The sequence below is a fragment of the Anarrhichthys ocellatus genome, unplaced genomic scaffold (assembly GCF_004355925.1).
Source record: "Anarrhichthys ocellatus isolate YVR2014 unplaced genomic scaffold, GSC_Weel_1.0 scaffold40, whole genome shotgun sequence".
Taxonomy (NCBI): domain Eukaryota; kingdom Metazoa; phylum Chordata; class Actinopteri; order Perciformes; family Anarhichadidae; genus Anarrhichthys; species Anarrhichthys ocellatus.
Genome location: NW_022280070.1, coordinates 3,002,926 through 3,014,408, shown reverse-complemented (window position 1 = coordinate 3,014,408; position 11,483 = coordinate 3,002,926). Strand labels below are relative to the sequence as shown.

General features: G+C 41.4%; 3 protein-coding genes across 6 annotated transcripts in view; 1 reads left to right on the top strand and 2 right to left on the bottom strand.

Moving 5' to 3' along the window:
• camsap3 (calmodulin regulated spectrin-associated protein family, member 3) overlaps window positions 1-5,497 on the top strand; it is a 35,121-nt gene extending 29,624 nt beyond the window's left edge. For all 4 annotated transcript variants that reach the window (XM_031867701.1, XM_031867703.1, XM_031867702.1 and 1 more), the window contains 3 exons: window positions 135-253; window positions 352-470; window positions 589-5,497. In XM_031867701.1, the coding sequence (XP_031723561.1) occupies window positions 135-253; window positions 352-470; window positions 589-888 (538 nt within the window). In that variant the 3' untranslated portion in view covers window positions 889-5,497. The remainder of the gene's footprint in view (window positions 1-134; window positions 254-351; window positions 471-588) is intronic.
• nr5a5 (nuclear receptor subfamily 5, group A, member 5) lies at window positions 3,181-7,047 on the bottom strand. Its single transcript, XM_031867705.1, has 7 exons — window positions 6,807-7,047; window positions 5,981-6,096; window positions 5,609-5,750; window positions 4,547-5,301; window positions 4,254-4,373; window positions 3,962-4,109; window positions 3,181-3,797 (listed from the first exon to the last, which is right to left on the bottom strand). Exons 1-7 carry the CDS (start codon window positions 6,898-6,900, stop codon window positions 3,550-3,552), a joined length of 1,623 nt encoding a protein of 540 aa, XP_031723565.1. The 5' UTR covers window positions 6,901-7,047; the 3' UTR covers window positions 3,181-3,549.
• A 1,759-nt stretch (window positions 7,048-8,806) lies between these two features.
• On the bottom strand, window positions 8,807-10,709 carry soul5 (heme-binding protein soul5). The gene is made up of 7 exons (XM_031867982.1): window positions 10,681-10,709; window positions 10,465-10,524; window positions 10,288-10,369; window positions 10,079-10,184; window positions 9,502-9,641; window positions 9,214-9,377; window positions 8,807-9,084 (listed from the first exon to the last, which is right to left on the bottom strand). Coding segments are annotated over exons 1-7 (657 nt in total). The 5' UTR covers window positions 10,683-10,709; the 3' UTR covers window positions 8,807-8,981.
• Window positions 10,710-11,483: the final 774 nt, after the last annotated feature.

The window sequence follows — 11,483 nt, the reverse complement described above, 5'->3', positions numbered from 1 at the left end:
TTTACATCGACAACTAAAGGTTTTGTAGTAGCTGTTGTCAGGGGCAAAGGTACACGTAACAAACAATGTACACACACAACCTGAAGGTCTATAACTGACTTTTCTCACGAGACTCTTGTTTTGACTCCCTCTAGCCGTTCACACTCTCCCTCCAGGCTAATGTCACCAAGACGAGTCAGTGGTCACAACGGAGAGAAGGACTGGGAGAATGGCTCCACTATTTCCTCCCCTGCCTCAATCCCAGAATATACAGGTCAGTGACGTGTTTCCAACTAAACTCGATTGTGAAGATGATTCCAGTAAGCACTGTTTTGTCGGCCTAATAACATATTGAAATGCTCTGTCTTACAGGACCAAAGCTTTACAAGGAGCCTAGCTTTAAGTCCAACAAGTTCATCATCCATAATGCTATCACCCGCTGCTGCCTGGCCGGCAAGGTCAATGAACCACAGAAAAACAAGATTGTAGAGGTAAACTATCCTCCTGTGTCAGAGTCCAAAAAAAAGGTCCACCCTATCTAGGCTATAAGTGACTGTGATTTCTACTCTACTCATCTTGTGTGTTGTTTTTCTGTCTCTTCCTATTCAGGAGATGGAGACGTGCACGGGCAACCACTTCCTCATCCTCTTCAGAGATGCCAGCTGCCAGTTCAGAGCAGTTTACACCATGAACCCTGAAACTGAGGAGATGGTACGGCTCACTGGTATTGGCCCTCGGATTATTGCGCCTGAGATGGTTGAGTCCATTTACAAGTACAGCTCTGACCGCAAGCAGTTCACTGCCATCCCGTCCAAAACTATGTCCATGAGTGTTGACGCCTTCACCATCCCTGGTCACTTTTGGCAAAAGCGCCCAGGAACTCCCAAGAAGCTTGGCACCCCCAAATAATGTCAGAGAGCTGGGTGAAGACAGGTAGAGATGTTACCATTCAGGGAACCAGCTCCCAGCTTGAATAGCTCCTTTTGTCCTCTGCTTTGGCCAATGAGGCACTTGAGATTGTGCAGAATCCAGCTAACTAACAATGGACATCATGACTGATTTAGGCTTTTGGCCAGCTATCAACCTGGACCCTTGGAGCAATTCAGTCAACTCTATATGCCAAGAGAAAGGGCCAATCACTCACTCATTCAGCCAATGTAGTTACAATAGTTTCCTTCTTGAGGGCTTCTGATTGGCTCTGCCTCGTCTCCCTAGATTGTAAAATGTAATGTAACTGATTCTGTTGGGATGAAGACTTTTCTTTCCCTTGCACCCTGCCTCCTCATGTCTTGCCTTACCCTGCCCCTGGAGTCATTTTTTTGCAACTCTTAGGTAAGAAAAAGAGGGGACAGCCACACTGCCTTCGCCCACACAGTATTTTGGGCCAGAGTAGTTCCCGCCCCTTCTCTATTCTGCTTGCTTTTTCCTTTTTGCTGCCTTTTCTTCTTCTTCTTCCAGGGCTCACCCTCTCTCCGGTCTAGTGAGACGAGTGGCTCGACTCTCAGTTCTGATAGGAGATCTTAGCTGAAAATGAATGGCAGGTAATGCTGCTCTCGTATGAATGTAGGGCACACACACTAACAACTCATTCCATTCAAGGGTGTTTTCTCTTGGTTTGTCAGGACCAGAAAGAAAAGCATAGTGGGTGGTTCCTATGTGGGCTGCACTGGTGGTGGCTACTGTGGTTGTCTTTGGACTTGCACACCTAGAAACTGCCTGTGCCCCCGTAGTTTGCGCATTCCACTCAATTCCAACTCCATCAGCTGTAGACATCTGGATGTTTTTTTTTATACTATTTTGACATGTTTTTGCTGGACAAGTTGCTTCGGCCTTTGAGAGCTGAAAGAAGAATGAAATTCATGTGACTTTTTCCTCTTAACTTGCTTTCTCATTTTCAACATGAGATATGAATTGAAATGTTATGAGCTTATCTTGAAAAAAAAAAAATAACTGGAAACATGAAGGAGGGCTTTACCATGTTTATCATTTCTCGGATACAGCTATGTGTGAAAATGATAATCAAAGCTGATTTAATATATACTGAATGCTGATCACTTCGATTTTTTTTGACTATGATTTGTAAAAAGTAAGTTGACCTTTGTAAGCTACGAATAAGCTATTCTGCTGCTTAAAAGCATTAGTGAGATGTATGTTTGAGATGAGAATGAGTGTAAGAGAATGAAAATGTCAAACAACTAAAAATTTGCTTAAACCTTTTGTCTAGGAGTAATAAATCCTTCAGGTCACTAGGAGTCTGTTTCCTGTTCTATGATTCCCTGTTTGTGTGCACCTGCATATAAACAGTAGGTTTCTTGTCGAAGGATCATTCTGGACTGTAACAGCCCTCATCTTCCCCACACAGTCTCGAGAGACTCCTTCATATATATATATATATATATAACTGGGGGGAATGTAAGACGCCATTGTAAAACACTTTGTCTGGCAGTGTTTCCACGTCGTTAGGAAAAAGTCTTGACCCTGCAGTTGCTTATGATCAGGTCAATAATCACCACACACACACCCTGTTGGAAATTGTGCTTCTTCACCCTCCTTTGCAGTCTTTAGCACTACAGCAGCTGCCGTGGTGCAGCTGTCTTGTTTCAAATCACTGACTGCCTCCAACAAATGTGTTGTTTGAATGTGATTCAAGATGTGGGACAAAAAAAAAAAAATGTTAAGAGCCGCATTCAGGAAATACGATGATTGATTAAAAGTGAGTGTGGAGGAGTGCATATGGAATTGGTGGATGCTTGTATTTATGTGTTTTGTAAATAGTATGTGGTAGTTGAACACTATTTTGATTCTGTGCAATTCTCCCCTAGAAATCCCCACGTTACCCAGAGGTGTATTTATTTAGTTTGCGTTAGATGGTGCATTTGATGTTTAGTTTCAGGTTCTATGTCTTTTTAGGTTAAGGTGGTAAGTCTCTCATTCATTTCATAGAAGTTGTCATAACATTTGTTTCCTTTTCTCTTTTTCTTATCAAACCTGTGCCAGCACATTATGTATGATCATTTCATGAATTGACTATCCTTGTCAACTAGACCAGACGAATAAAAATCCTTTTAAAATCATCGTCATCCATGTTTTGTCATTCCCATTTTTATTTTCCCCATTTGCCTTGTTAGAATTGTCAGAAAGGAGCTTTTCTGGCAGATACTGAAAAAGCAACACTGATATATTAATACATGCTTGAGTCAATTCAGTTATGGGTGTTGAATACACATTGGTTTCTTTATTCAGATATTTTGTTTTTACACAGTTAAGCACTTCTGCCTATTGGTAGTGCTTGGACCTCAAATCTGTCTAACAATACTGACAGCAACATATGTTGACTGGACTGTTCGGCTGTGGTAATACTGTTGATAATGGACACTTGGGTAAGTATGACGCAGGTTTACAAAATGTTTTTTCAAAATATTTTTGAAGTGGGCTTTTAAAGAGAGCATGCCAGTTACTATTTGCAACAATCATCGAAAGTTGGGCCTAAAGGGAGGTACAAAAATTCACAGCAGCACACTCTGACTGTGCCGCTGTTTGAAGAGGGCTTGAAGATACAGCAGCATCTTCTCAGCTGTGCTTGGTGTGCAGCATCTCAGTGAGTAGAGAGTTGCATGGCAAATCTCCCAGAAGATGGCGCTGGTACAAATACTCCTCAACCTGCAAGCTAATGCTGCGTACTTCAGGAAGTCGTAGCAGCAGCTGGCCAAACTTGTCCGAGTGTCTTGGATCACTCTGTTGGGTGTGCTCCATCAGGGCCCTGTTCACCCTCTCTTGCGTCTGCTCCACCTGCTTGCGGCTCTGCACTGACTTCACATCTACAGCAGAAAGTATATAATTCATACACCCTCAACACCAACAGCAGCTGCATGCATGACTGACATGAAGGAAGAAAAAAAGGTGACATTGTTGATCAAAAAGCTACATCTGATGTGTATCTTCTATGAAGAGTCTAGTTAGACTTTTAAAAGAAAAAACTCACCAGGGTTGAATAGCACTAAGTGTTTGAGACAGATGAACTCATGTCTGTCCAACTGGAATGCCTTCAGTTTGGACACTAAGTCCTGGGTCCTTGATACCAGGCTACTCAGTGTCACTCCTGCCTGAGAGATGACGGTCAACACCTCAATCTACATCAGAATGAGAGATGGCTGGTGATCAAGAGTTCAAAATGTAAAGTTTCTGTGCAACCCAAAATGAGACCTGTTCAATCCAAAGACATTGTTGATGATCATAAGAATTCCAGATGTTGTGGTGTTAACGGTAAACCTTACCTGTTGTCCAGTGACCAGATATATGCAGCCCTCTTTGCTGTAGATCACCTGTCTACAAAGGTGATCCAGGACCAGCAGCTCACTCCAACAGCTCTGCAGCAGCACCATCTGGTCCTCCACCTGTGGGAAGCATTAAAAAATAGGTCTGATGTAGTTGTAAATGAAAGACTACAACCTTCGAGCTCAAATAAGTACCAAACATATAGCAAAAAGTGTCAAATGGGTCTGCTCACACAGCAGATTTCTACTACTGCGAAAAAGGTTATGTAACTTTATAATTCATGATTCATCACCTTGAGCTCCTTGAAGAGTGCACTGTTCCTAGCCCACTCCACAAGCCCAAACAACGTCTGGTCTGCCATCTTGCACATGACGCTGAATGTATTTAGGCGGTCGTGCTTGCCCCGGTTGGCCTGTTCTCTCTGCAGACTGGCGAGGACCTTAGCACACAGCTGGCTCTCATCCTGCTCCCCCTCCAGGAGTTGATTGAGGAAGTTGTGTTTAAGAGTGGCCGATGAGGGGGTGTCTGGGGTTTGGGTGGGAGCCTGTGAGAAAGGGGTGGATGAGCTTAGTGTTGAGCAGGGGGATGATGCTGGTGTGCTTCTTGGTGTGAATGAATTGTCCGAAATTGGGTGCACATAGTTTGTTGGAGCCGGGCTGTAGCTGTAAGGCATCTCTCCTTTCTCCTGGAGGTATCCGGTGAAGGTGCGGTGGTACAGTCCAGAGTAGGGCAGCGAGAGAGGGGTGAGCACCCTGTCTGCATTCATAGTGCAGTCCAGAGGCATGGGAGCACCCGACTGCCCCATGCCAGAGGGATATATGTGGGACTGATGTAAAGCATCAGAGGAAAATGGAGCACTTGTGTGACTGCCCATTAGGTGATGCTCACTTGGTGCTGTGGGCCGATGTGTTTGAGTGGTTTCCATCCTAATCCTGTAGGGAGCAGTGTTTGGCTGGTGATACACCTTTTGCTGTTTCATCTGCCTGTCCCGCCGGTACAGAGGGCCAAATTTATTCCTGCCACCTCTCATACGATCTGCTCTTACTGCTGTTGACAGAAGATGAAACAAACAATCAAGATTTCTCAACAAGATTTCAGACATTGCCAGAGGTGATTTAATTCATGTAACCGTCTTGTCTTAGGGTTCAGATAGAAAGTCGTCATTTATAATCTGTGGCGTTACAGCACTGTATGCTTTATGACTTCTTAGATAAGTCGTATGGGGGAGAAAAGAACATGCATGTCAGTGGAACAAGGCACGTCACAACGGAGCAGAATACAAGTACAAGGCATGAGTGCATGTGTGTATGTTTCTGGGAGGGGTAGGGTTAATCTCTAACCCTATTTACTGTACCTTCTCTTTTCATGCCCACTGCCAAACACTTTTGGAAGCGGCAGAAAGGACAGCGTTTCCTCTGCGAAAGGTTCATGGTGCAGCTCTGTTGTTCTGCACAGGTGTAATGCTTGTTATTCTGCACTGAGCGTTTAAAGAAGCCCTGCAGAGAGAGAGAGAGAGAGAGAGACTGTAACCCTATTTGCTTCATTCCCGGTGGATCACAAGACAATCCTGTGTGTCTTGTGAGTGACAATATAAAAAATAAATCATGATAGTTAATATATCTTAGTTCTATAGTTGTTGACTGTGACTATTTGGTCAATACAGACACTGAAGCGCTTTGTGGTACTGTTAGAGAATACATACTTTTTCATGGACTCTATCCCTTACCTTGCAGCTTTCACAAGTGAGCAGTCCATAGTGGTATCCTGACACTTTGTCTCCACAGATGGGACAGCTCTCTTCTGGTACTGGTCTGCCATCTGGTTCTGCCTTTAATTCCTGAGCTGGAGAATGACACCACCATTAACGCTGAATGTCAAATGTACAGTACGACACAATCTGCTGATGGTGAAGACCGCTAACGTTGCACAAGGTGAGAAAGCAAGTGTTGGTTGTAAAATGGTGTTTTGTGTCAAGCAAATGCTGCTTCAACCTTCTTCTCTGTTCTCTCTTTTTCTTTTTTACTTTTAGAAAAATACAAGTAAGTAGACTTTACATTGTGTTGTATCTTTTATTGGAAATGATTTGTGTATCTCAAGTCAGTCACAAAGAAGATTCTGAGTTGATAATACGTCTGGAATAACGGCAGTAATACTGCCAGTTACAACAACGTCGATTACTCTGGGTCAGTGCTATGCTGCTGGCACAAGTGTGTCATCTAATGGGGTTTATTGCTCAGCATGTTGAGAGAATAGAGAACAGTACAGGACGATCCCTCTGTTGTTACAGACACTACCTTATCGCTCAGCTTGGTTTGCTTGACTGTGAACACAGATATGACCCTTATGTAATCCCCAGTCTACCAAATTTAAATCTGTAGCACAACGGTGAACAACTTTACGCCTTTACTTCAGTAAATGGGGATTTTAACATCGACATGATCGATATAATTTCCGCAACTCTTCAAAATATACGTTTCCAGACACTATACAAATTCAAACATTATTTTCTGAAACCTGTCTACAAGGGCACTATCTAACTAACGTATACTCACATGTTGATGATCCTTCCAAAGTTAACGGATCCTCTGTGTAATTGCCAGTGTAGTGGACAAGTGGCTGCTGTGGGTGATAATCAGGTAGCTCCATTATGGCTGATGGGACATGAGCTTCAGAGTCAACACCGCCTGATCTTCATTGTTTCAGAGATCAGGAGACCAGACAGACACAGGAGAGCCACAAAATGGCCCGCTGGCAGGCCCAACAGCCCCGGTGGACTGATGGCTGTTCGTGGCCTACAAGTGAACTTTGATCTGTAGTCTGTGTCATAAAACCTCTCCTGACTGGCACTCCTACCCATTCAGTCAGTCAGTCAGTCCGTCAGCCAGCCAGCCAGCCAGCCAGCCCCTATACAGGGGACAGTCGGATATCCACCTGCTGGAATGTAACTGTCATGAAATCACTACAGTATCTTTGATCCATCCTGGAGCTCAGCTGATAAGATAAGGGTCAACTGAAGAGTGCCGTTAATCACAGACAAAACTAAAAGAATTACATTTTTATTTCTGGATTATCATTTTGTATTGCGGCATTGCAATTTTTGCAGCAGTGTAAGAATACACAGGTTGTTGTATTCTTACACCGCAGGTTGTTTACTTAAGTAAAAGTACCAGTGAAACAATGTAAAAAAATGTAATACTTTACGAGTAAAAGTGCCTCATTAAAAATCTGACTTAAGTTAAAGCGCAGAGGCATTATCAGCAAAAGTAAAAGTAGTCACTGCAGAAAAACACTGTCCTCTTTGAATGATATGTTGTTATATATGACATTATCAGAAAATAGTGTTGCATCAATGAGTAAGTAGCATTTTACTGTTGTAGCTGGTCAAGATGCATCTAGTTGTAACTTCTTTATATACAGTATACACACACATATATACAGTACAGTGGGGGTCCTAGGGGTCTGGCCCCTCCAAAGGTTCACAAGATAAACATGAGGCATTGTGAGATGATTATTGGGCTAAACAAGACAAAATAAAGTTTAGCTACAAATGTGTAGTCTTTTTCTTTTACGTTTCTCGTTCTCTGTGAAAATGGTGATGATTTTTTCTCTTTGGGTAATTTTAATGAAACCATCTGAGAGTGAGATCTTTAGTGAGAAAGTCACTCTTTAGTATAACTGGTAACCACTGATAGACACTGGTGGTTTTTTTATGTAAAATGTTAACCTGCAAAGTAACTAGTATAGCTGTCATATAAATGTAGTGGAATTAAAATGTATCATATTTCCATCCGACATGTAGTGGAGTTGAAGTATAAGGATGCAGAAACCCACTACAAGTTATCCAAAACTGTAGTAAAGTACTTAAGTAAATGTACTTTGTTACTTTCCACCACTGAATTTCAGTTTAACATCAGCTGTTCATTCTCGAGTGAAATATAATTTATCCTCCTTAAACTGCAATCGAGAAAAGTCCAGTAAACCTAACTCAGTATAAAACAATATTAGCCAATTGCTGAGATGAGGGACTGAGATTAAATTGTTCCACTTCCCCAGCGAGTGCTTGATAAGGTGCAGTGGCTGCTTTGATGAAGCTCACAGTGACGTCAAAGCAATAGAGCAGTTCAAGGGTGGATGGTTATGGCTCCTGCACATTAGCTTGTAAATGGATTACGACATTCATCAATAAAATAGTCCTCACGCTATTTTTACCAGTCTGGCTTCAGACACCTGGACACTGTCTCCCCTCACTCATCGGGTACATCTTCAAAAACTTCAACAATCCTTATCATATGTCAAGGAAAAGCTTGAAATGTCAGGCAGTATGTGTAATCCATAACGGTATTCTTGAAGTAAGCAGTGCCATCTAGTGGTGTTGTAGAATAATTCTGCCCTAAATTGGAGTCGGACAATGTCTTTTGCAGGCCTCATCTATTGTTAAACCAGCTGCTTTTGACACATTTTAGGATAAATCCAAAGACGAGGCCGAACCACCAAAATGCAATGCAGTAATTTTATTGAATAGAAAAAAACTACAACAAACAGGCCAGTGTACAACAAGTACTGCATGGTGTATTCAATTCATTCAAATCCAACAGCAGTTTTTAAATCTGTGCTCTTGCTGGCAGGTTATTTATATGACACTTTATGACTTGAGGCAATGTCCAGCTACAACATCTCTTTACATACCATGTTTACTGTAAGCTGTCATTGCACACGGCTTATAATATTTAGGAGGAAGGAGAAAAATCCAATTCCTCACTGCTGGTACACATCGGCTCATCCTCAACGATGTACCACACCTCATTGTGCCTGTTAAACAGCTTCATTGGACTGGAAAACAAACAAACAAAATGCACACACAGTGATTTATTGCACAGTATAAAATGATCAACAAATATTGAAGTTTCTCTTTGGGCTTTTCTTTCTGATTATCGCTGACAAAATTATTCATTTGTTTACCTGTTATATCCAGCAGAATAGTGGAAGCTTTCTTTGTACTCTGCACCCACTTTATCAAGGTCATTGCGCAGATTTTCTACTTGCTTTTTTTCAGTCAAGCTCATCATCCATCCTCCGTAGCTGCGTACATAGACTTTCATATCTGGCATCTTGTTGATGTACACCTGCAAATCAACAACGTTTCATTGTCTGCCAGAGCTGAAGGTAGACTTCACAGAATGAATTCAAACATGGCATCATGGCATCACTAAATTAAGAATGTGTTTCATTTTTGTCAAAGAAGCTTACCTTAACATCAGTAGGTTTGGGGGGATTCTTTTGATGTTCAACTGGCAGCAAGAAACTCATTGTGTAGGTACCCGTTTGCCAGAATGAGGTGGCGGGAGTGCATTTCACGAGAACAGGAGCTGTCATTTTAATATTATTTCCTGTAGGCAAACATTTTGAAAGTACAACAGTTTTTATTTGTTTTTAATTGTCAAAAATAGGAAATGCACAGCAAACAAAATGTTCTGGCTTGAATATTCTACAATACCGCCAAACTATTTCTGCTCTCTGAGCACAGCTAAACACAGTAATTATGATGTCCGGTCAAAGGGGCATTTTGATTTTAGCTGCACAACATATTCAAACAGAGGCTGGAAAACCTGCTTTTAAATACTGCGTTCCTTGCAAACTGGCTGAGTCACACGAAGTTTCAAACTTCATCCTCATTTTGACTAATTTGATTCATTTCTGTTTGCAAATGGTGTGCTGTTCTGATTGTCTGTGTGTCTCGCTTGAAAAAGACACAGATCTTAAAAAGACTAACTCTTTCAATAATAGATCAAATAAAACATATATAAATAACACTTGATTCTCATACCAGCGATGTAGGCAAACAGTCGTCTGAATGCTGTCACTGTTGCGATGTCCATGAACCAGGATGTTTCGTCAGTTGAAACCCAATTGACAGAGTCATAGTGACGGACCTGATGGACATGAACAAACATGGTTGAGAAGGCTTTTAGGCTTTTTGAAAGTCTCTTGCACCTCAAATGTGAAAAGGTTTCTCTTCTGCTTAGACACACTCACTTCGTAATCATCAGTTTTACAAATCAGATCAAACAGCAGGCACTGTTCTGTCTCAGTACAGAATGCTAACTGAGATGAGTTTCTGTATAGTGAGGAAGGCAAACATTTAAAAAAAGGCACAAATGCCAATTTTGGTCAAATGCAACAATCTATTTAAAGTGGGGGTTTATTTCTTACCCAACTCTGGCCTCAGCTGTTAAGACTAACAGGAAGCCAACAAGCACCGAAAGGCAAATCCTGAAACACACATATAGAGTTTCCACTAAATCATTTTTGTTCACCCAGAGAGAAAAAAGGATACTTTTCTCACAGCGTTGAAGCTTAGTTCACACCAAGAACTGTTTATTCATTTAATACCATCAAAGACAATATGAACCATAAAATTGTACTTACATCGTGGCAGAGAGTTGACTTCTGTGTTTTCGAAGACTGTATCGTTGCAGTCTGGTCCAAAGCAACTATTTATTCCATGTCTGGTTATGAAACGAAAACTGGCCACTCCCTGGACACACAATACAAACCAGATTTGACCAATGGGAACCAAAAGCCGTAACAGAATTATATATTGATAATGTGAAGAATTATATAACAAACACAGAAACACGTGTCAGAACACATTTTGTAACTTCTGACATATGTTTACTGTCGATGATCTTAAAGAGATCTAGTTTGGACTACTCTGGGACAGTGGGGACACATACGTTTAACACAATTCAATAAAACAGCACTGCAACAAATACGCAACTTTCAATGCTCAGTTCTGGTTGAGGCAGCCAGGAGAGGTATTGATATCTTTTCATTGACTTTTAAAAACATCATCCAAAGGTCAGCTAGAAGTATGTTATTACTAGTTATGTGTTTGTGTGCATGTAGGTGGGTGAATGTGTGTAACATGATTCAGAAGAGGCGTATAGATGAGACACAGGTAATCCTAATCTGGCTGGCTGCAGTGTGATGGGATCTCTTTTCATGTTTAAAATCTGATCTCTCAAGTCACTATGGGAAAATATAAAACAGAGTTCTTCTTATTGATAAATGTCATTTGTCTTTAATGTTAAAAAAAAGAATAGGTAAAATACAAAAATAAGCTTGTTAGTATTTGTTGACGCCTTTCCGACAGTGTCAGCATTATACATGTGTAAAGGTAGAATTTATGACAAAGCTGATTTATTGGATTCCATTACATTTTACAGCTG

What these genes read in the sequence shown, in the direction of transcription:
- nr5a5 (XM_031867705.1), bottom strand. Translation starts at nt 6,900, where the DNA reads ATGGAGCTACCTGATTATCACCCACAGCAGCCACTTGTCCACTACACT. An exon ending in TCACTTGTGAAAGCTGCAAG is followed by an intron (nt 5,751 to 5,980) that starts GTAAGGGATAGA and finishes CTCTCTCTGCAG; the next exon opens with GGCTTCTTTAAACGCTCAGT. An exon ending in CACTCTTCAAGGAGCTCAAG is followed by an intron (nt 4,374 to 4,546) that starts GTGATGAATCAT and finishes TGCTTCCCACAG; the next exon opens with GTGGAGGACCAGATGGTGCT.
- soul5 (XM_031867982.1), bottom strand. An exon ending in GTAAAACTGATGATTACGAA is followed by an intron (nt 10,185 to 10,287) that starts GTGAGTGTGTCT and finishes CATGTCCATCAG; the next exon opens with GTCCGTCACTATGACTCTGT. An exon ending in CCAAACCTACTGATGTTAAG is followed by an intron (nt 9,378 to 9,501) that starts GTAAGCTTCTTT and finishes GTTGATTTGCAG; the next exon opens with GTGTACATCAACAAGATGCC.